This window comes from Lepus europaeus, chromosome 6 (assembly GCF_033115175.1).
Source record: "Lepus europaeus isolate LE1 chromosome 6, mLepTim1.pri, whole genome shotgun sequence".
NCBI lineage: Eukaryota > Metazoa > Chordata > Mammalia > Lagomorpha > Leporidae > Lepus > Lepus europaeus.
The window spans coordinates 125,585,646-125,609,919 of NC_084832.1; the positions used below are offsets into that span (position 1 = coordinate 125,585,646).

The following is a 24,274-nucleotide window of genomic DNA, read 5'->3' on the forward strand; positions in this document are numbered from 1 at the left end:
GTCTCTCTTCTAATCCATAAGTGATGAGCCACTTTTAAACACTACCCAGCAATCCTGTCCTAATCTCTATAATTACCCTTACATCCTTCTGCCTCTTCCCTGTGTGGTCCACCTGACTCCAGCTTATTCTTCCCCAGGGACATAAAAAGACATTCCCAGACACAGCTGTTTTCCACCAAACATGTAATGCACAGCATACCAGCTCACGTGTGAAGCTGCAATCCTAAATGATGGTTTTCAACACAACTTGGAAAAAAAAAAAAAGATCTCTTTTCCTGAAGGCAATTCCACAGTGGCTAACTAGGGAGAAGCCAGAGAAACAGCATGACGGGACACGGTGCCACCTTCCTCTGACTCCGGCGTCGCCCGCCTTTATCTCCCCATGGTTCACCCAAGGACACTGCACGTAGCAAGCAGCTCTCTCTGAAGTACCCTTCAAGGGGAGTGGCACTGACCCCTCCCTCTGCCGCATACCAGATGTGCAAAGAAATACTCTGAAGAAGTGCACGTAGACTGGTAAATTTAGAAGAAGTTAGCCAGTTTCCGGCACTTGGGGAAAAGTCCAATCCTCCGTGTGGCTGTAATGAATCCTTTTGGAAACTATGGGGCTTTTTTCTTCAGCCTTTCTCCCAGAAATAGAAAAACTTATACTTGAAAAAAAACAAAAAAGGGTGGTGAGGCAAGGGGGGCTTTGAGTGACAGCATGAGCCACCTGACTGCTTTCCAAAGCACTTAAAAATTTCTGTTGCTACTGGAAAACATCCATAGTGGCAAAGCTACCACCCAAGGCCCTTGGAAAACTGCTCGTGGTCAACAGACCCCAGTGAGGCATCTATGAACAGTGTGTATGGCACAGATGTTTAATATTTTTTTTTTTGACAGGCAGAGTGGACAGTGAGAGAGAGAGAGACAGAGAGAAAGGTCTTCCTTTTTGCCGTTGGTTCACCCTCCAATGGCCGCTGCGGCCGGCGCATCGCGCTGATCCGAAGCCAGGAGCCAGGTGCTTCTCCTGGTCTCCCATGCGGGTGCAGGGCCCAAGCACTTGGGCCATCCTCCACTGCTTCCCGGGCCATAGCAGAGAGCTGGCCTGGAACAGGGGCAACTGGGATAGAATCCGGCGCCCCAACCGGGACTAGAACCCTGTGTGCCAGCGCCACAAGGCAGAGGATTAGCCTTTTAAGCCACGGCGCCGGCCGAGGCACAGATGTTTAAAACAGAAAACATGAGGAGTACAGCCACGGAAGCAGGCATGGGAGAAAAGAGCTGGAATACATGCTAAGTGGATTATTTTACACAAAGGAGAAATGGAGGTGACATTTGCCAGGAGGGATCGGGGAAGGATCCAGAAAAGACACACACAGGACACTGTCTCCGCAAGATGAAAGATGCCACCAGAAGACAGACGAGAGATCTCTGCCAAATCGTCTGTGGTTTGCCACTCCAGCATCTGAGGTCTGACTCTCCACTCACCTTCCTACGTGTATTCTAACCTCCAGCTCTACACAGGAAAGAGAATGGCTCCGTGAGTCGCTTGTGAAGCGTTGGTGGCTCCGTATCCTGGGTCAGGACTGCCCTGGGCCCTGGGAGACTGACTGTCAGGGGATCCAACAACAAGTGCCCTTCCCCTTGGCTTCCAATGACAATCAGCAATGGGACAGTCTAGGAGCCAGATCACCAGGCTTCCTGTCCTGGCTCCCTCCCCACCAGGTCCTGTGTCCCTCTACCCAAGGCCACAGCTCTGATCGGGCGGCCACTTCAGACCAGGTCCTGTGTCCCTCTACCCAAGGCCACGGCTCAGATTGGCGGCCACTTCAGACCAGGTCCTGTGTCCCTCTACCCAAGGCCACGGCTCAGATTGGCGGCCACTTCAGACCAGGTCCTGTGTCCCTCTACCCAAGGCCACGGCTCTGATCGGATGGCCACTTCAGACCAGGTCCTGTGTCCCTCTACCCAAGGCTATGGCTCTGATCAGGCGGCCACTTCAGACCAGGTCCTGTGTCCCTCTACCCAAGGCTATGGCTCTGATCAGGCGGCCACTTCAGACCAGGTCCTGTGTCCCTCTACCCAAGGCCACGGCTCTGATCGGGCAGCCACTTCAGACCAGGTCCTGTGTCCCTCTACCCAAGGCCAAAGCTCAGATTGGTGGCCACTTCCCACCAGGTCCTGTGTCCCTCTACCCAAGGCCACGGCTCAGATTGGCGGCCACATCAGACCAGGTCCTGTGTCCCTCTACCCAAGGCCACGGCTCAGATAGGGCGGCCTCTTCAGACACCACAGCTGGCTGCTGATAGCACAGCGTCACTGCTTACTGCTGCCCGCCCCACGGCAAACTCGCCTCAGCTCTCCGGACTGAGCGCATCCCACTCCTGCCACCAACCTCACGGAACCAGGGTCGGCCTGAGAACACGGTAACAGCCCATTTTCAGCACTGCCGCCATGCCACGCCCATCCCCAGACCAACCCTGACCCGGAATACAGAGCCACCAGCCCTCCACAACCAAGACATGAACACATCCTCTTTGCTGTGTGGAGCTGCAGTTCAGAATACACGTATAAAGAATGTCATCGTCAAATGCAGAGTCAGCTGAAGAGGCCACGTTTAAAAAGCATTATCTTCACTGGTCAAGAGGGACACAAATTCTTAAAATAATTTTAATTAATATTAGTTTATCTTAAAAGATTCATGAGGTGAGGAGAAAAGGGAGAAAAATCATCTCAGAATGAGAGTTGTAGTAACTACATATAATTTCCCTTCCCATTCTGAGATCGATACATTTCCACTACACTCCTTTATTTTCCCTCCCATCCCAGTTGTAGTCAGGATCTTCCAAAACCTTCCTGTAACTTATCTTTTTAAATGAAACTACATATTCTCTGGAGGAGAGTCTCATTCTGTTGCCTAATAATATTATGGGAGAACAGATAGGCACGGCATAACAAGGTCTCAGTCAACACCAGACCACACGTACGCCAGACCACCCGTACAACAGAGGTCCCGTCCAGCTATGCTGCCCAGCATCACCGTGGCGGTCTTAGTTTGTGTAGGTACACTCCATGATGTTTGCACGACAAGGAATCACTGAAGGACGCATTTCTTAGAAAGGGCCCCTGTCTTCAGCCACACTGACTGTACGCTTATTTCATTGTGAAAACTGTTGTGATTTGGGGCCAGCACTGTGACACAGCAGGTAAAGCAGCTGCCTGCAGTGCCGGCATCCCACATGGGGGCTGGTTAGAGTCCCAGCTTCCCATCCAGCTCTCTGCCGGGGCCTGGGAAAGCAGCAGAGGACAGCCCAACTCCTGGGGCCCCTGCATCCACGTGGGAGACCCAGAGGAAGCTCCTGGCTCCTGGCTTCGGATCAGTGCAGCTATCTGGGTAGTGAACCTGCAGATGGAAGACTTCACTCTCTGTCTCTGCCTCTCTCTCTCTGTAACTCTGCCTTTCAAATAAATAAATCTTTTTTTTAAAAAACAGTTATGATTCTCTGTAATCATGCAATGGCTTCTTGATCTCAGATGTGTATTATTTTCTGTTTACAATCGCTCTGTGAAAGGTAAAACTCCTGTCGTTTCTTCTCTGCTTCCTAGGAATAGAAATTACCTTTTAAATGTATGGATATTACACAGATTAATTTTCTTGTTCTAAGGTAGTATCATCAAGGTAATAAGGTAATATCACCAAGTTTTGTCATCAAGGAAAAATAACTACCACCACAAACAATAAAATAAGCCATAATTGTCTCATCCCCCAATAAACCACAAGACAGTGTTCAAAGACAAGACAGCAGACTCTAAGAAACACATCTTTGTTTGTTAAGTCAACAACAGCAGTTACTGTGCACTTACTCCTCATGTAGGAGCTCTGTCCTTAATATGCTGTACATCGTGATTTAATGCTATAACTAGTACTCAAACAGTATTTTTCACTTTGTGTTTCTGTGTGGGTGCAAACTGCTGAAATCTTTACTTAATATATACTAAATTGATCTTCTGTATATAAAGAGAATTGAAATGAATCTTGATATGAATGGAAGGGGAGAGGGAGCGGGAGAGGGGAGGGTTGCGGGTGGGAGGGAAGTTATGGGGGGGGGGAGGCCACTGTAATCCATAAGCTGTACTTGGGAAATTTATATTCATTAAATAAAAGTTAAAAAAAAAAAAAAGAAAGAAACACATCTCTGCACCCAAGTGTGGTAGGCAGAATTTCTAGCTGTTCTCCAGCTGACCACACCCACATACACCACACATCATCCCTGCCCCTGACTGTGAAATGTGACCAGATACCACTTCTAATGCAGTCATCAACCAGCTCACTTCACCGGGCTGGATCTGATATAATTCACCAGCTGAGCCTTTGAAAGAAGGTAAAGTGCCAGACACACCCCAGCTGGACTGCAGGAAGAAAGGGAACTGTCTTACAAAAACGATGCCGCCAGCCGCTGAGAGTGGACCCCGGGTAGCAGCTAGCAAGAAAGCAAGGACCTCAGTTCTACAACCACCACACATTCTGCCAGCAGCCCATCTGAGCCAGAAGACAGCCAGCCCCAGGCGAAAACCACAGCCTAGGGTTCCAGCTTCATGAGATCTGAGCAGAGGACTCAGCAGAGCTGTGCCTGGACTCTTGACCCATGGAAACTGACATGTAATAAATGGGCTGTTTAAGTTGCTAAATTTGTGACCTCGCAATAGAAAACTAGTACAGAATGACACCATGCAATCTTTATTACACTAAACCCTATTGCTTCAAGACCATCATCTTTGAAAGTACTGCTCATGCAATTCTGAGTGCAGAACAGTCACCCGAGTGACACCTGGCATTATTATAATGACAGCAACCAATAGGTCAGAGAAGGTCCATTCCTGACCCTTAATCTATCTGTGCTCTTGGGGGAAACTGTCTTCCTCCTATTTCTATGTGACAATCTCCAATAACCTTTCTGTGTGTTTCTTGTTTGTTTTTGTTGTTGTTTTGTTTTTTTACTTCAGAACTGTTTGACATTGGATTCTGACATTAAACAAAATCAAATGTTTCACAACAGCCTGTATGTCCTACCTGTCCTGAAACCAAATTAAAGGCTAATAACCATAAAGAGAAACAGCTGAAATTAGAAACATGATTTTCTTCCAAGTGTAATACTATCCTCCAATCCTTCCATTTGGAAGCAATTACATCATGACGCTAGTTATAATAAAGACTTCTATATTCTTTAAGCTTCTATGACAATCATTTAACCTGCATTCCCACATTTCTCTTTCTCTCCACATTCTCTGCTAGGAGGATGGGACGCCTTTCTTCAGGAAGTGGTCATTGCCACCTATGACTACAAAACATGGCAACAAAGGAATAAAATAGACTGCCTGGTGTTCAGCTGAATGATGGTCCCAGAGCCGTACAACCTGTGCATATCACCTCTTGCTGTAAAAGGGGGCAGTGCAGGTGTAAGGAGCTGAGATTACCCCGGCAGCTCAGTGCAGTCACTGTGTGTTTCAAGAGAAATGCCTGGAGGTTTGCCCGTGAGAAGGCACTGGACAGCTGTGAATGGCTTTGAAGACGGAGGAAAAGTCAAAGAATGCAGGTGGCTCCTAGGAGCAAAAAACTTCTCCCCAGAGCCTCCAGCAGGAACGCAGCCAGCCTGGCCAGATCACTGCAGGACTTGTGACCTCCAGAGAGATAAGACAGTAAATCTCTATGTGATTTTTAAACCACTAAAGTTACAGCAGCAACAGGAAACTAATACCTACCCTGTGCTTCACATACACACCCTGGCCTTAAAAACTGGTACACACACAGCCTAGTTCTAAAAACAGGTACACACAGCCTGGTCCTAAAACAGGTACACACAGCCTGGTCCTGAAACAGGTACACACACAGCCTAGTTCTAAAAACACCAATCCTGGTTGGAGTGACCACATTGTCCACTGTCCCAGTCAGGACACCTCTGAAAGCAAAAGGGGGTCCCATTAACAATCATTCCACAGACAAGTCACAAATTGGAAACTTCCCAGGTAACCTGAGATGTAGGAACAGACTACTCACGGCACACACATAGCAGAGAGTTCAATCGGTAGAGGTGTCCACCTCAGCTCCACAGGAGGAAAAGTTCCTTAACAATGGATCCATCGAAAGTCACAGACTGGCTGCCTTTGGGTGCCAGGGAGTATCCCTGGCAGCTTCTGATAACAGATCAGGAAAAGATAGTTTGTCAAACCTGGCTGCACAGCAGAGTCACCTGCTAAGCGCAACGTGTTTATTTTGCATCCTTATCCTTTTAACTCCCATTTCTGGGCCTCATCTTGGACCACTTAAGTCAGAATTTCGAAAGGTGGAACCCAGGTTTCGTGGTTTGAATTCATTCTCCAAGCAGTTTGAATGCTGTGCCAGCCCAGCACCAAACCTGTGATCAGTGGTGGTCAGTGGTGTTCAGACTTCACTTTGGAAGTAGACCTCACACTCTAGGGTCGTCCTGAACACACACACAAGTGATAATGCCAACCATCTAATTTCCTCCCAAGCACAAGCTTAGCCCTAAGGCCCAACATGTAAAAAATACAAAAACACAGAGTCACTTCTAGGGGAGGTGCCCCTGGGATTCCTCACAACCAGGCTCCCCACCCCAGCAGCCCTTGAGAATCCCCCAGAATGGACCACGGAAACCCAGCCTCATCAGAAGTAAGCAGATGCATTGGGTCCCCAGCTTGCTCTATCTATGCACAGCTACAGTCCCCTTTACAAAACGCGTATGGCTGATTATCCCTACGTAAACGTTCATGATCCGAAGTGCTGTGGGTTTCACAAATGTTCAGATTTGGAAATATGTACACACGCAACATGAGGTATCGTGGGGATAGAACCAAAGCCTAAACACCAGATTCACTTGTATTGCACATGTGTCTTATGCACATGGCCCGTAGGTAATTTCATTCTCCTCGGTTTAGTCCGCCAGCCATGCCATGAGGTCAGGTGCAGCACCTTCCACTGTGGCGTTAGGCTGGCACTCAGAACGTGTTGGATTTTGGAGCATTTGGGGTTTCAGATTTCAGATTTTTTCACAATAAAGATACGCAGGCCACATTTGGAAATCGTGTCAATTAAAAATTAATATATTAGGGGCCGGCACTGTGGCACCGCGGGTTAACACCCTGGCCTGAAGCACCAGCATCCCATATGGGTGCCGGTTCAAGTCCCGGCTGCTCCACTTCCAATCCAGTTCTCTGCTATGGCCTGGGAAAGCAGCAGAAGATGGCCCAAGTCCTTGGGCCCCTGTACCCACATGAGAGACCTGGAAGAAGCTCCTGGCTCCTGGCTTCGGATCGGCACAGTTCCGGCCATTGCAGCCAATTGGGGAGTAAACCATCGGATGGAAGACCTCTCTTTCTCTCTGCCTCTCCTCTCTCTGTGTAACTCTGACTTTCAAATAAATAAATCTTTTAAAACATATATTAAATTCTCATCTAACTTCATAAAACATTACCTTTCTTTGAGAATCATTTCCCTGGCCTAAAAGTGCCTCAATTTGGGGGTAGCTGGAGGACTTACTTGCCTTTCATCATTCTATGCACAGAAGATCCAGCTCTACTTATTTGTAAGATTTTTCTTTTGAGGGGCAGAGAGAGAGAGAGAGATTGCTCATCCACTGGTTCAGTCCCCAAATGTGGAAGTGGCCAGATCTGGGACAGGTCAAAGCCAGGTCTCCATGGTGAGTGGCAGGGACCTAACTAATTGAGCCACCATATGCTGCCTTCTAGAGAATGCATTAGCAAGAAGCCAGAACTGAGAGCTGGAGCCCACACTCAATTTCACATACCTGCTAAGGAGTGCAGGAGTCTAAACCAGCATCTTAACCACTAAGCCAAAGACTACACTTGCGAGATTTCATTTTGAGAAAGTATAATTTAAGGCCAAAAAAAAAAACAAAGCTTGAAAACCATCATCACAGAGGAAAGATTTGCCTGCATATGGTGACCGGGGCAGTGGATGATCCAAAGGTTCCCCTAGCACCAGCTCTAAAATCCTAAAAATTTCAAACTGCAGTGATTCTAAGGACAATTATGGGTAACCTGATTGCCAATGAAATAAATACATGAATCACATTTGAGAGAGCAAGACTACCCATGTCTCTTAATTTCCCAGGTCACCACATATTTAATTTTTAAAAAAAAAATTAATTCCAGTGGGTATTTTAACAGATTTGACAGACTTGGGTTTTTAAAATTATTTTTTATACTATAGACTCACTCACATCATCCCGCATGCTGAGTGCTATCAAGTCAAACAGACAACGAAAGAATCCCTCAAGACTCAGACTACCAATAGTTCCTAAAAATAATAATTTCAGAAGCCACCCAAAATGAACAAACTATATTTTTCTAAACACGCACGGGTCCTAGGACAGCACAAGGAATAAAATTACCTTCCTAATAAAGTTCCATATATTTGCCTCCCTTTGTACAAACCATTGGCCTTCTAGAACCCAGGTAAGCATCGTCCCAGGAGTTTTATATTATGCCCCAGGTTTCCAGACAATTCCTGCCAGTTTGATTTGGTCAGTCACCTTTACAACAAGATCAGAGTTCGGAAGTGCAAGATCCCTGGCCAGTGGACAGGAGCAGGTGTCCAGGAGAGCTGGCTTCTCTCTCAGACATTTTAGCACACGAATATACTGGGGAAATGTTAGAGAACAAAAAGTATCTTTGATAAAGGACAGAATGCATTAAATCCTCTTCTTGAATTGAATGTCAGAGGAAGCAGATAAATGCCTTCCATTAGCATGGACTCTGAGAAAACAATCTGAGTCCTACAGGTTGAGCAGAAATGTCATTAGAGATTTTTCAACCACAATGAGCTGCCCAAGCCATTAGCATCCCTTTCCTGGCAAAGGTCTAATCTCTGTAGGTGGATGATGAAGGTTCCTGCTTTATTAACAAAATGCTGACCTAAATAGCAGATGTTTGAGGCTAACTGTAAGAATTAAAATTTCCAGAAAATGGGAGGAAACCTTCCTAGAGTTGATTCAATTTAACAAATAATTTATCATGTCCTTAGACCACATGCTGCAAGTTCCTGACACTTATAATTTTATCCTCAATACAGGAAATGAGGCAAACTGTAAATTAACTGCAATGCAACGTGATATACCATTAAACATACAAGAGGTTCAGAGCAGCACTTCCTCAAACCTCGGTGCATACCTGCACATGAATCACAAGAGGAGCTTATAAAAGTCCACATTGTGGGGGCAGGCTTTGCCCTAGCTCTCCAGGTGCGATATAAGAAGGCCGCATGCTAAATGGGAGTGCATGGGCTCAGTGCTTGGCTTCTACTCCTGCCTCCAGCTTCCTCCTAGTGCCGACCCTGGCAGGCAGCAGAGATGGCTTCCGTTATTGGGTTCCTGCCATCCATGTGGGAGGTCCACATTGAGCTCCTGGCTCCCAGCTTCAGTTCCAATCACTGTGGGTATCTGGAGTAAACCAATGGTCAGGAGTGTTGGCACTTTCTCTCTCCCTCTCTCCCCCTCTCCCTCTCTCTCTCTCTCTGCCTCTCTCATAAGTTAATTCTTTTTAAAATAAACATGGTGATATTAAGGTCTGGGTAGGAAATAAGAATCTTTTTTTTAAAATTTCAAAACAAAAACTTTTTAAGATTTATGTATTTATTTGAAAGGCAGAGTTATAGAGAGGTGGGGATAAAGAGAGAGAGGAGGGAGATCTTCCATCTGCTGCTTCACTCCCCAGTGGCCACACAACAGTTGGAGCTGCATCAGGGTCTTCCACATGGGTGGCAGGGGACCAAGCACTTGGGACATCTTCTGCTACTTTCCCAAATGCATTTGCGGGGGACAGATTGGAAGTGGAGCAGCCAGGACTCAAACCAACGCTCACATGGGATGCTGCCACCATAGGCAGTGGCCTAAACTTCTGTGCCACAGTGCCAGCCCCCAAAATTTGTATTTCTAACAACCTACAAGATCATGCTTTTGCCACACTCTGCATTTCAAAGCCTTAGAGTAAAATAGATGGGAGACATCAGCCAAGCTAAAAGAGAGAAGAAAAAAACAGTCTAGATGACAGGGAGGAAGACTGGTATTTCAAAGAGTTCCAGGACAGGTAAGCCTGGGAGGAAGAAAAAATGAAATAGTAAAACGGGGGCCGGTGTTGTGACACAGTGGGCAAAGCCATCTGCAACACAAGCATCCCATATGGGCACTGGTATGAGTCCTGGCTGCTTTGCTTTGCATACAGCTCCCGGCTAATGGCCTGGGAAAAAGCAACAGAGGATGGCCCACATGTTTGGGACCCTGCCACTCACATGGGGGATCTGGAAGGAGCTTCTGGCTCCTGGTCGTTGTAGCCTACTAGGAAGTGAACCAGCAGATGGAAGATCTCTCTCTCTCTCTCTCTCCCTCTCTCTGTCACTCTTTCAAAATTAATAAATCTTTAAAAAAGAAAAAAATGGTAATATCAATCAACTGAAGAAACATGGCTTTTCTTTTTATTTAAAAATTTATTTATTTATTTGAAAGACTTACATAGAGAGAGAAGGAGAGACAGAGAGAGGGGTCTTCCATCTGCTGGTTTACTCCCCAGTGGGCCGCAACGGCCAGAGCTGCGCCAATCCAAAGCCAGGAGCCAGGAGCTTCTTCCAGGTCTCCCATGCAAGTGCAGAAGCCCAAGCACTTGAGGCATCTTCTACTGTTTTCCCAGGCCATAGCAGAGGGCTGGATCAGAAGTGGAGCATCTGGGACTCAAAACAGGGTCCGTTTGGGATACTCATATTGCAGGCCAGGGCTTTTAACCTGCTGCATCATAGCCCTGGCCTCATGGCTTTTCCTTTTAAAACAGGGTTTTCCACTTAGGAAAATCCTCATAGTGACCATTAGCTCTACTGTTTTAAATTACCCCCACATTACCTGTAAAGACACAGTAGAATTTTATGAAGTGCCATTTCTAATAATTTAGGTTTATAGACATTGCAAGGTCAAGTAGCTTCCCACTATGCTAGTATTTAGATCAGTGGTTCTTAGGATGAGCTCAGACAGGAAGGTTTAAAAAAAGAAGCTGAAACTGACAGACCTGATTCTGGATTCCACCCCGGGCTCCACCACCCGAGGACAATGCTGTCCCAAATGTGGGCAGCCACACGGTGAAGAAGGGAGTTAGATGTGGAACATTTTTTTTTTTAAATAAGCATTTCCCATTTTATTTATTTATTTTTTATTTATTTATTTGAAAGAGTTACACAGAGAGAGGAAAGGCAGAGAGAGAAAGGTCCTCCATCCAATGATTCACTCCCCAATTGACCGCAACGGTCAGAACTGTGCCGATCCGAAGCCAGGAACCACGAGCTTCTTCCGGGTCTCCGTCTTCCGGGCCATCTTCCACTGCTTTCAAAGGCCACAGCAGAGAGCTGGATCGGAAGAGGAGCAGCCGGGACTAGAACTGGTGCCCATAAGGGATGCTGGCGCTTCAGGCCAGGGCGTTAACCCGCTGAGCCACAGCGCCGGCCCCATGGGATTTTCTTTTAAGCAGCATAGGCTTCTTCACATCTATAGCCATTTGCCACTGCTGTGTAACAAGATTTACTATAAATCTGGGGCCCAAGACAACGCACATTTATTACCACACAGTTATGAACGTGGTTTCTGTAAAACCCAAGTCCACGTACAGCACAGAGGACCCTCTGCTCAGAATCTCGCTCGGCTGCAGCCAGAGCACCAGCTGGGCGGTACACTCCGCTGGAACTGAGGGCTCTTTCCCAGCTTGCTCAGCTGCTGGCAGAACTCACTGGCTTGCACTTCTCAACTGAAGTCCCTTCTGTCTTCTTGCCCGCAGCCCTTGGCTCTGCCTGCAGGTCATAGCCATGGGGCCTTCTCGCAGGGTGGCGGCTTCCTAGTCCAAACCCAGCAGGAGGTCTCCTGGTGCAGACTGCGAAACCCTGTCTCACGTAACACAGCCAGGGTACTGATATCCCACTCCCTCGGCCATAACCCACTGACCGGAACCCAACCACGTGACACGAAGTAAGAAACCATCTGCCACAGTCAAGAGAGGGCTTTCTCAGAACATGCGACTTGGGATTAGAGGCTTGAGAATGGGCCGGCGCCACGGCTCACTAGGCTGATCCTCCGCCTTGCGGCGCCGGCACACCGGGTTCTAGCCCCAGTCAGGGTGCCAGATTCTGTCCCGGTTGGTCCTCTTCCAGTCCAGCTCTCTGCTGTGGCCTGGGAAGGCAGTGGAGGGTGGCCCAAGTGCTTGGGCCCTGCACCCCATGGGAGACCAGGAGAAGCACCTGGCTCCTGCCTTCATATCAGCGCGGTGCGCCAGCCACAGCAGCCATTGGAGGGTGAACCAACAGCAAAGGAAGACCTTTCTCTCTGTGTCTCTCTCTCACTGTCCACTCTGCCTGTCAAAAAAAATAAAAGAGGCTTGAGAATGAGAATCGGTTACAGGAAGGCCGACTGTGGGCTGAGGAGGGGTGGCAGGCCTCCAAATGCCTGCCAACAGTAGCCATACCACACGCCTGTGAACTTCGTGCCTGAGTGCTAATGAATTCCAGGAAGATGTCTAGCGTAAGTTTCATAAACCCAATTATCCAAGTTTCTCCATCATTTCATGCATGCTCAAAGATATATGCATCAATAGGAAAGAAAGACAAAAATATTGCACATCTTCCTAGAGCATCAGTTTTAAGTTTTAATATAAATTTGATTTCTCAACGTAATTTCCATCAAGTCTAAAACTATTTTAAATTTTTACTTAACTATTTTCATTTTATTTGAAAGGCACAGGAAAGAATTCTTCAAACTGCTGGTTCATTCCCAAAAAGCCCAAAACAGCCAGGCCTAGGTCAGGCCAAAACAAGGAACCTAGACTTAGAGAAAACCCAACAGGCTCCTGGCTTTAGCCTATCTGGATCCGGCTGTTGCAGTCATTCAGGGAGCAAACCAGCAAATGGAAGATATCTCTCTCTCTCTCTCTCTCTCTCTCTCTCTCTCTCTCTCTCTCTCCGTCTCTGCCTTCAAATAAATAAAACAAATCTTTTTAAACAGTGTCCATAGAGTACATAGATGAAATGGAGAATACAAAATCTATACTCATTTTTTAGATAAGACTTGAGGAAATGTTAAATGTCCAGTACAGAATACAATAGACATTGTCTCTCTCTGCAGCCAGGGGAAAGCTTATGTAGTGCTATTCTGGGTCCCCTCTGTACTTCATACCTCGTGAAGTATTAATGAAGGAAAAAGCCCTCACAGGGAAGAAATAAATTTTTAAACACAGTTTCAAATGTGATGCACACGAGCATATTTACTGTGGATTCTGAAAGGCAAACTCAGACTCAATGGCTCTCATGGCAGCTACACCTGCAGACCCACTGATACCTAGGATACTGTGCTATACAATTATCCTACTGCACATTAATTTTCCATGTGGAGATACAGGCTTACTTTTGTTCTGGTTCTTGTTATTTAAAATATAAAGCCTATGTTTTGTGGCATAGATTACTAATGGTACTACAAAACCCATTCTCTCCTTTCTCTGTGTTAGTTTTTCCTATCAATCATCTTGAACACCCTGCACAGCCCATCCTCCTGGCAGCTGGATGTGGCCGTATGGCCACGTTCTGTCCACAACAGCACAGTATTCTTACCCAGAGTCCTTCTTGCCTTCTCCACTCACTGGCCAGGATGTACAATGGCAGTGGTGGATTCTGACCATGTGAGCAGGGGCAACACCTGAGAGATGGCAGAGCTACAACACGGGAGGAACCCCGACACAACGGAACTCAACAGCTCTAGGCTGCTCATAATGTAGAGGAGGCAAACTCCTATCTCTTAAATTATTTCTTTATTTTTCTGAGAGGCAGACAGAGAGAGTGAGAGTGAGAAAGATCTTTGATCTATACGTTCATTCCCCCAGATGTCCACAACAGTGGGGCTAGGCCAGCCTGAAGAAGGCAGCCAGAGGTCCAGCATCATGGCCCAGCAGGTTAAGCTGCCACCTGTGACACCAGTATCCCACTAAGCACTGGTTCAAGTCCCCGTTGCTCCACTTCCAATCCAGCTCCTTGTTAATGCTCCTGGGAAAGCAGCAGAAGGTGACTTCAGTGGTTGGGCCCCTGCCACCATATGGGAGATAAGGATGGAGCTCAGGCTCCTGGCTTCAGCCTGGCCCAGTCCCAGCTGTTGTGGCATTTGGAGTGTGAACCAGCAGATGGAAAATCTCTCCCTCTCTCCCTCTCTCTCCCCCTCTCTCCTTCTCTCCTTTTCTCCCTCTCTCCTTCTCTGCCTTTCAAACAAATAAATAAAAAAAGGAGCTGAGAATTCCATCAGGGTCTCCCACGTGCTTGAGCCATGGCCTGCTGCTTCCCAGGATGGACATCAGTAGGAAGCCGGAGTCAGGTGCAGAGCCAGGACACTCCAATATGAGATGCAGGTGTCCCAAGCGACATCCGAGCCAGCAAGCAGAACACTGCTCCAAACTTCTATTCTGACTGAGCCCTTGTAATTTGGGATCTCTGCTGGCACAGCACAACCTTTGTCCTAACAGACATGGCACTTGACAGCAGGAAGTAGCTGCCACTCAGTCAGAAGCTGGAATGTGTGTCACTGACCTAAAGACGGTGCAGCAGGTGGTAAGGAAACAGCAATGTGCAAAGCTTCTGACTCCGCTCTGATGTGGCAAAGCCAAGATGAACTCTGACACTGAAAACGCTATCCAAGCCTTGAGCCACCACGCATTGATTAGGAAAGCAAAAACATCAGCCTGCATTGGCTACTTCCTGCGGTTCTCAACAGAGTCCTCTGAGAGAACGAACTCAGTCTAAACAAGGCCACCTCAAGCAGTTGCAGAAGGGAACTCAGCTCTACCAAGGAGCGCTCACGCCACACACAGCCTGCAGTCTGAGTTGACTGTTAACGTGGAGGTCTGTAGGGCTTTAAACATAGATTACTCTACATTCTACCCAAAGAGAGTTCAAACGGGAGCTTCAGAAGACAAAATCTGAACAGACTGAATCCTAGGACTCCAACAGATGCCAGAGAGCCAGTGGGAGCCAGCCCAGGAACTGCGAGGTGAAAGGTACCCCCTTCTCAAAGGAGCCTCCAGGGACCCACTGTGGATTAAGAAAGTGGGAGATCTGCAGGGCACACAACCAACAATTAAATGTAGTGTCATTAGCGGGATAAAGAGTTACGTTTGCACTTGCACTTGGAGCTGAGCAGCTCTAACAGGCAGCCCGATGGTTGAGCAGCCGGAAAACACACACACACACACACACAGGCCTGAGCAGGGAAGGCTGGTGACTGTTCACCACAAACACAGCCCCTGAGACCTGCAGCAGCAGGAAGTAAGCTCTGAAAGTGATCTATCCCCAAGAAACAAGTATACTTCCCAATGCCCACTTTAGATCTGGCTGTGGAGTATAACAGACAATTATTTGTCCCAAAGGATAAAGCCAGGAACCAAGGAGAACAAGTGACTTCCTCCCCAAGGGCAGTGGGGCAGGCTCGCCAGGAGGGCTAACAAAGACCTTTTTCTACAGCCAGGATAAACACCTTTGTGATTCCTGTACACAGGACCCGACAGTCGCTCAGCACCCCTGGCTGCCGGGCTTCCTGTCTTCACCTTTTCTAACCGGGCTGGATTCCCCCGCTTCTTCTCCATCACGGCCTCCTGCGTGTGCAGTGCTGCCCCTACTGTACCACTGTACACTGCATAGGGACTTGCGGGTTAGCAGACGGCGGGCAAATTGGTTTCAGATTGGAGACGTCAATCACAAGAAGCCGCTTCAGGACTTGGGGCCAGAATGGACTTCCCATGGTCCAGGTGCAGTGAACCGTGAGATGAATGAGACTTGCCGAGGGGTGGGTATGCTGCACGCATGGCCACCACAGTACAAATGTCAGGAACTGCTAGCTGGCTCCCCCGGTGCCTCTTCTGCTTCCACAGGAGCTGGAACACCAGCACCCTGTATTTCCTAACCTGCTCTGCTATGACATGGCATGGCAGGACAGAGTTCTGGCTAAAAAACTGCAGGAAAAGGGACTGTGCTATTTGCAGGCCAGTCCTTCGAAAGAAAGCAGTGTGTCCTGCTAGTGACCCTGCCGGCTGGGCTGTAAATACGGCGGCCTCCATCCATGCACCTGAGATCAACCTGCTAGGACAGCAGCCAGAGAACCCCACACTGCAGACACCCTGCTGGCCTGGCACTAGCATCAGAATTTCTTCTATTTAAGCAACTGTCATTGTACATCACTATTAGAGCAGCTAACCTATGTCCTAACTTACACGTCTGTAAAGCTAACCTACATCCTAACTTACACACATTTATACAGATAACCTATATCTTAACTTACACATGTTTATAAAGCTAACCTATATCCTAACTTATACACATTTATACAGATAACCTAAATCCTAACTTACATACATTTATTAAACTAACCTATATCCTAACTTATACACATTTATTAAGCTAACCTAAATCCTAACTTATACACATTTATTAAGGTAACCTATATCCTAACTAGCACACGTTTATAAAGCTAACCTATATCCTAACTTATACACATTTATTAAGCTAACCTATATCCTAACTAGCACACGTTTATACAGCTAACCTATATCCTAACTTATGTTTATAAAACCATAACAAGGAATTTTTAAACCTAGTGTACAGGCCTTAACACAGGGTTCTAACTAAAGTGCTGCCTAATTTAGATTGTGACTCACTGTGATTATTCTGTGTTTTTGTAAACAATTTGTAGAAGATAATAATAGAGCTTCAAATAAGAGCTAAATTACCACTTATTTTAGAAATTAGGAAAACTCTAAACATACTGAAACCTCACTGAAATGAAATGCATTCTGTAACAGAAATTCCTAAACACAATTTAAAATGCTCTGAATTACAAATGTTAGTTTTTAAACTAATTTTAAGGTAGAACTTCTTAATGTGTAAATTTTGTATTAGTATATACTGCCTCAGAGTTTGCTGAAATGAGTTTTTTTTATATTAGCTCATTATCCTCAACTTAAAAAAAAAAACAGTTTCAGAGGTTCAGAGGGAAAGAATTTGTCATGCAGATTAATATTTACCCAATATTCAGTTACTTAATACTGCCTCAAAACTTACATTGGCGTTGGTGCAAAGACAGTCAAGCTGCCGCTTAGGAAGCCTGCATCCTATACTGGAGTGCCAGTTCCGGTCTTCAATCCTCTGCTTCTGATCCTGCTTCCTGCTAATGTGCACCCCAGGAAGGCAGCAGAAGATGGGCCAAGCATCTGAGCCCCCACCACCCACGTGGGAGACCAGGATGGAGTTCCATGCTTCTGCCTTCATCTGACCCAGCCCTGGGTGTTGTACACATTCAGGAATTAGTCTTGCAGATCTCTCTCTCTCTCTCTCTCTCTCTCTTATTCTCTATCACTCTAGTATTCATTTAAATAAATCTTTTATAAAAACTATATTGTGTATTGAGGTATCCTGAAAGTCCGAGAAGAATAGTTAACAAAGCAATAATGTAAGTGTGTGTAATTGAAGTAGGCAGGCATACAGGCTACAACTGATCAGGTTTGTGAGCTGGAAGACCCACACCTTCACCATGCCCCTGTGTGACCTCATCCCCCTACCTGGCCACACCTGGGTGCCCACCAGCCAATCAGGTTAATTAACCACTCTCCTTTGGAAGTGGGTTAAAAGCCTGGGACACAAAAGTGTCCACCCTTTTCTTCGGAAGAAGAAGCCAGAAGGGGGCTGGCTTCAGCCCCGTGCCTCCAGGGCATGTGACCTTCGGGCCACCGCCCTAGGCTTCCTGGCCTAGATGCTCCTCCACGTGGCTGGTTCCTGGTGCTCGGTATGAACCCAGATTTACTCCTCTCAGATAAAGCTCTCACTCTCCTGTGCATCTTTCTCACTAAATGAAAACCTAAAATGTACCATGCTGCCTTGTTTATTTATGCTGGTATTTAGAATTCTTCTCTAAATATTGGGCAAGAACCCTCTCGGGCTTATTAATATTGGATATTTATTAATAAGCACATGGTGATATCATATGGCACCCCAAATTTCGGTAACATATGTGGCATCCCAGATGGCGCTTCTGGGGAACCTTAAGGGGCCACATTTTCATATAGATTTTAGGAGTCATCTCCGATATCATATGGCACCCCAGATGGGACTTGTGGGGAACCTTAAAGGGCCACTTTTTTTTTTTTTTTTTTTTTTTTGACAGGCAGAGTGGATAGTGAAAGAGAGAGAGAGAGAGAGAGAAAGGTCTTCCTTTGCCATTGGTTCACCCTCCAATGGCCACCGCCGCCGGCGCGCACTGTGGCCAGCGCACCGCGCTGATCTGAAGGCAGGAGCCAGGTGCTTCTCCTGGTCTCCCATGGGGTGCAGGGCCCAAGTACTTGGGCCATCCTCCACTGCCTTCCCGGGCCACAGCAGAGAGCTGGCCTGGAAGAGGGGTCACCGGGACAGAATCCAGCGCCCCGACCGGGACTAGAACCGGGTGTGCTGGTGCCGCAAGGCGGAGGATTAGCCTGTTGAGCCACGGCACCAGCCAGGGCCACATTTTGATATATATTTTAGGGGGTAATTTCTGATATCATAATGACTCACAGTTCATAAAGCTCTTTCCATGTATCTCTCACAAATTGGAATCTGCTTTGTCCATCCAAGAATTAGATACCAATGAAGGAAATACGGTATCACCCATAACACAGCCTTCAAAAAGAACAACACATAACATGGGCTGACAAACAACGTGTCCCATGGTGCACTGTCTGGATGCCCTAACTGGCAACCATCACACAGACCCCCAATAGATCTACCTGGACTCGGGCTGTTGGCCACAGCCAGTACAGAGTCCCCAAAAGCCAAAGAGTATTTGTAAGCAACATAGACGGGAGAATTCTAGGAGATAAGATCCATTTACCAACAGCAGCTGTCTTTTCCGTTAGCCTCCAGAGTATGCCAAGGTTCGGGGGCCAACTAAGAAAGCAAGCCCCTGGCTAGGGGAAGTGCATTCCCAGTTCAACCCTGCCTATTACTCTTTTGTAATAAACGATTTTATTTATTTATTTATCTGAGGTATCCATTGTTACAAAGGTGGAAGTTCTTTAAAGTTTTAATTCACATCAGTTTAAACAAATTAATTCTGTTCTCCCTGCTGAGTACATACCTTAAAAATCCACAGGCGGCCGGCACCGTGGCACCGTGGCTCGCTAGGCTAATCCTCCACCTGCAGCACCTGCATGCCATGTGGGCACTGGGTTCCAGTCCCAGTTGCTCCTCTTCCAGGCCAGCTCTCTGCTGTGGCCCGGGAGTGCAGTGGAGGATGGTTCAAGTGCTTGGGCCCCTGCACCCGCATGGGAGACCAGGAAGAAGTATCTGGCTCCTGGCTTCGGATCGGCACAGTGCTGGCCATAGCAGCCATTTGGGGAGTGAACCAATGGAAGGAAGATCTTTCTCTCTGTCTCTCTCTCACACACACACTATCTGTAACTCTACCTGTCAATCTAAAAAAAAAAAAAAAAAATCGACGGGTGGTTTCCACTCTTCAGGAAATCACTCCACCCCGGAATGCCATGCAATGTGAGATTTGAGGACTTGCAACCTCCTCTTCTCCTACATACTCCCTCACCCACTGCACACACCTAGCCTGCATTTGGTATCTCAGTCTCCCTCCCACACACACTTCCAACCAAGTCGTGTTTTAGTGGACTATACATGCATCTCTGATGCAAGCCTTTGTATCTCTTCTGCCATCACCCACCCTCCTTACCCAGCACCATGTGTTCCACCCAGCAGGTTCTAAGATTATGAAAATCGGAGTCAGGCATTTGGTGCAGCAGTTAAGTCACTATTCCAAACTGGAGTAAGAGTTCAAGGCCCGGCTCTGAGTTCAATGTCAGCTTCCTACTGAAGCTCACCAGGGAGGTAGCAGACAATGGCTCAAGTCAATGTGTCCTTCCCGCCCACATGGGATGCCCAGACTGAGGTCCTGGATCCTGGTTTTGGCCTGACCCAGCGCCAGCTCCTGTGGGCATTTGAGGAGTAAACAAGTAGTAAACAAGTACAGGAGATCTCCCTGTATCTTTCCGTCTGTCTCTCTACCTTCCAAATGAAAATAAACAATGATTTCAAAAAACTGCTTAAAATGACAAAAAACAATGGGCTGTCTCCCAGCTGTACAACGTACTGTACAACCTTTACCAAGTAGAGGTATTCACATCATTCCTAATACACCTTCATCTAAGTGAATGACTTAACTAAAAAGTTCTAAGTAAATTTCATTGTGTATACTTAAGGTTTATAACCTGATGTAGTAAGACATATACAAGAGAATACTTCCAAAGTCCATGGACGGGGCTGGCACCATGGTGTCCCAAGCAGAGTCATCCCCTGTCATGCTGGCATTCCATATGGGCACCAGCTCATGTCCCGGCTGCTCAAGCACCCTGCTAATGGCCTGGGAAAGGCAGCAGAAGATGGACCAAGTGTTTGGATCTCTAAACCCACAGGGGAGACCGGGATGAAGCCTTTGGCTCCTGGTTTCAGCCTGGCCCAGCCCTGGCTGTTCTGGTCATTCGGAAAGTGTACAAGTGGGTACAAGATTCATTCTCTCTCTCTCTCTCTCTGGCTATAATTTTCAAATAAAAAAGTCTTCAAAAAAGAAAACCTCATGGAAAATTAAATCAAAAGATTTATTTTAAAGTAAAAAATTCTAAAATCCAAACACAAATTTTTTACAACAAACATTTTCCATGAACATTTTAAAGACTATTTATATACAGTGAAACGGCTACTCCAGAACAATACCTGTCCATTTAAGCTAACAAGAAAAAGGGGAAAGGCCCAAGGATGAGGAAAAGTAAGTAAGCAAGATTACTGAATAGGAAATGTTCTTTTCTTTAAGAGTTTATTTATTTGAAAAAGTGACAGAGACAGAGATGTTCTGTCCACTGGGTCACTCCCCAAACAGCCACAACAACCAGGTCTGGGCCAGATCACAGTCAGGAGCCAGAAATTCTGTCCGGTTTCCCACATGGGTGGCAAGGGCCCAAGGATTTGGGCCATCTTTGGTTGCCTTCCCAGGCACATTAGCTGGGAGACACGTCAGAAGCAGAGTAGCCAAGACTCCAACTGGTGCCCCTATGGGATGCCAGCATCGCAGGCTGTGGCTTAACCAGCTGCACCATCAAGCCAACCCCTAGATTTCCTTTTCTTAAAGGTAGTCCTTATTGAAGACATTAAAATTGATTTAAACAAAGAAAACCCAAGAAATAAACTGACTTCAGCAGTTGTGGTATGAATTTCTTCCATGTTATCCCAAGCTACCAGGTTACATCCAAAGAGTACCAATAAGAAGATAACGTGCAAAGTCAGAACACTTACTGTCTAACACAGAAACTGTTCAGTAAAAATGAGTTGACTGGTGGCTTTAAAGAAGGGAACTAGCAGCCAGGATCACAGTGCAGTGAGTTAAGTGGCAGCTTGAAATTGCTACATCCCACATCGGAACACAGTTTGAATCCCTCTACTCTGTTTGCCATCCAGCTCCCTGCTAATGTGCACCTGAGAGGCAGCAGGTGACGGCTCAAGTGCTTGGGCCCCTGCCAACCACATGGGAGATCCAGAGGGAGTTCCAGGCTCTTAGCTTATGCCTGACCCATCCTTGGCTACTGCAGGCATTTGTGGAGGAAACCAAAGGAAGGATAGATGGATGGTGTGTGTGTGATACGGGGTGTGTGTGTGTGTGTATGTGTGTGAGCGAGAGAGAGAGAGAGAGAGAGAGAGAGAGAGAGAGAGAGGGAGAGGGAGGGAGGGAGGGAGAGAGAGAGACTCTGCCTTTCAAGCAGACCAAAACAAATAAATATTTAAAGAGAAAGAAGACAAATATTTGGCAGGATTCAATGAAATGAACTGCAATAATGGAGAAAACAATACGTGCTATTCACCAAGTACTGATGATATATGCCAGTCATTTTACACTTGTTACTTTTATTATGCAAAAGATCCCCAGGAGTGCACCCTATTTTACAATTTTATAGGTGAGAAAAGCAACACATAGACAATTACATTGGCAGAGAAAGTCAGAATTTAAGCCAATGCCTGGCTTATTCCAAAAGCTCTGAGTATTCTCTATGTCACACTCCCTGCCTGTGTGGCCCTCACAATGGAGCTAACAGTACAATTGTTACACTTGGGTAAAAATGATTATAACCATTGCCAATAATTATTGTACTGGAATCTGGACAGAAGCAGCCATAGCAGCAGCCTCAATGAGACACACACTGACCCCATCACTGAAACACAGCTATCTAAAACTGTTTCCTGAACTTGAAGAGACAGTTCCTGCAGCAAGTTCTGACTGCAAAGAATCCCAAATCTATCAGGTTCTTAAGTTTTAAAAGGCAAACAGCAGAAGTTGGGCTATGGAGAGATTTATTTAAAAAATTATCAGATTGTTTTTCAGTCTCTGAGTTCAGGTAGCTAGAGTTCAGTGGGGAAGAGATATCATCTGAAAAGATTTTATAGCCGGCTCGCTATGAATCTTGTACTAAATTCAGTCAAGTATATACAGAAGGTTTAAAACATGACATTTGGGTCCCAAGGAGCTGCAATCCACGTAGAAAAGTCAGTCTGCCGCCCACCCGTGTGTAAGTTAATAAATATATTAAGCCTTTAAGAGTGCATTAAGACTCAAGCAGATGCTCCAAAGTACAATAATTTGTAAAAGCAAGGATTGCGAAAGACAGAAATAATCACAAATGCCCAAGTGATAGATCCTAAAGAAGAATCACCAGGACCTGGGGATAAAAAAGATATTTCCAGCAATGGGGAGGGTCAGTCGTTAGAACTGGGAACTGGCAGAGTGTACGCATGCAAGAGTGAGAACACTGGGGAACCTACATCCTGCGCTGTGCCTTGACCCTCACTCCGCCCAGCTCCCGTCCTCAACTGCACCTTGCAAGGAAAGGAGGCGTCAGATGCCTTTTTGCTCACGTAAAGGTTGTTCTGGGTTTGCTCCTCATTTCCTTGAGGATCTCTCATGGGAACACTTCGCAAGCCAGTGATTATTCCTTTGTTCCTTTCTGCAGAATCCAGCATGTGCACACTTTCTGTCAATGACTTCTGTTTGCTAGGACCCAAATGGCCGTGGAAAGGCAAAGTGAAGTGCATGCCAGTTGGCAGAACTCCCGCAGCCTGGGACAGGGAGCCTGCTGGTGCTCTGAGCAGCTGAGAACGTTTGCAGCTTTGTGCACTCATGCCCAAGGTTCTGGGAGAATTCCACACAAGCTGCTGCCTCAGCTCTCCTGAGAGAAAATGAAATGAAATTCCGACTGGCAAAACACTTACTGTAAAGGGGCTATAATAGATGTTTATAAAAATAAGAATCAACTTTTTTAAAGATTTTATTTATTTATTTGAAAGGCAGAGTTAGAGAGAGAGAGAGAAAGTGTTCCATCTGCTGGTTCATCCCCAAATGGCCACAACAGCAGGAACTGGGCAGATTTGACACCAGGAGCCAGGAGCTTCTTTCAGGTCTCCCAAGTGGGCTCAGGGGCCCAGTTACTTGAGCCATCTTCCACTGTGTTCCCAGCTGCATTAGCAGGGAGCTGTATCAAAAGTGGAGCCTGCACGACTTGAGCAGGCACCCATAGGGGATGCCAGTGCTGCAGGATGTAGTTTAACCCACTGCACCACAGCGCAAGCTCCAAGAATCAACATTTTTAATGGAAAGTGATTCAGAAATAAAGAACATCATCAAGAGCCTGCTATGTATGGAACCCAGTTTTTCATTCCTGCACTGCCTCCATCACCTTCCCCTGCTGTCAGCTGTCTTGATCTTGCCTGCAGGGAGGGCTGACCTCCTGGCATGACAAAAAGCCACAGAAGTTTGGCACCAGACCTGGTCCAACAAGACCCACAGAGGCCCCGGCCCCTCCCACCACTGCTGGACTCCTCACTGCAGGACTTGGCCTCCCAGCAGCCGCCCGGAGAACTGAGCAGCAGAACCCAGCAGGGCCATGAACAAATGCTGATGAATGAAGATGACAGACAGGAAGAAGGAACAGATCCACCAGTGCCCTTCCCTTCCGCCAACGGACAATTCTAAAATGAGGGCTTCCACCTGGCTTGTCCAGAGACATCCCGGTGATGAGGCTGTGTTCACAACTCAATAGCACATCACCTTACACTTGCCAACCCACCTTCTCTGCCTTGCTTCACTTTCTCCCTTGCATTTTTGTGTGTTTCTTTTCTTTTTGC

General features: G+C 46.7%; 1 protein-coding gene across 7 annotated transcripts in view; it reads right to left on the reverse strand.

The window, feature by feature from the left end:
- Window positions 1-24,274, reverse strand: part of KIF21A (kinesin family member 21A) — a 178,028-nt gene that overhangs the window by 89,801 nt on the left and 63,953 nt on the right. Inside the window, exon 1 of one of the 7 annotated variants that reach the window (XM_062195067.1) lies at window positions 6,038-6,063. The exons of the other annotated variants lie outside the window; for them this stretch is intronic. Coding sequence (XP_062051051.1) covers window positions 6,038-6,048 — 11 coding nt within the window. The 5' untranslated portion in view covers window positions 6,049-6,063. Of the gene's footprint in view, window positions 1-6,037; window positions 6,064-24,274 lie in introns of those variants that run through there. 7 annotated transcript variants of the gene reach the window in all.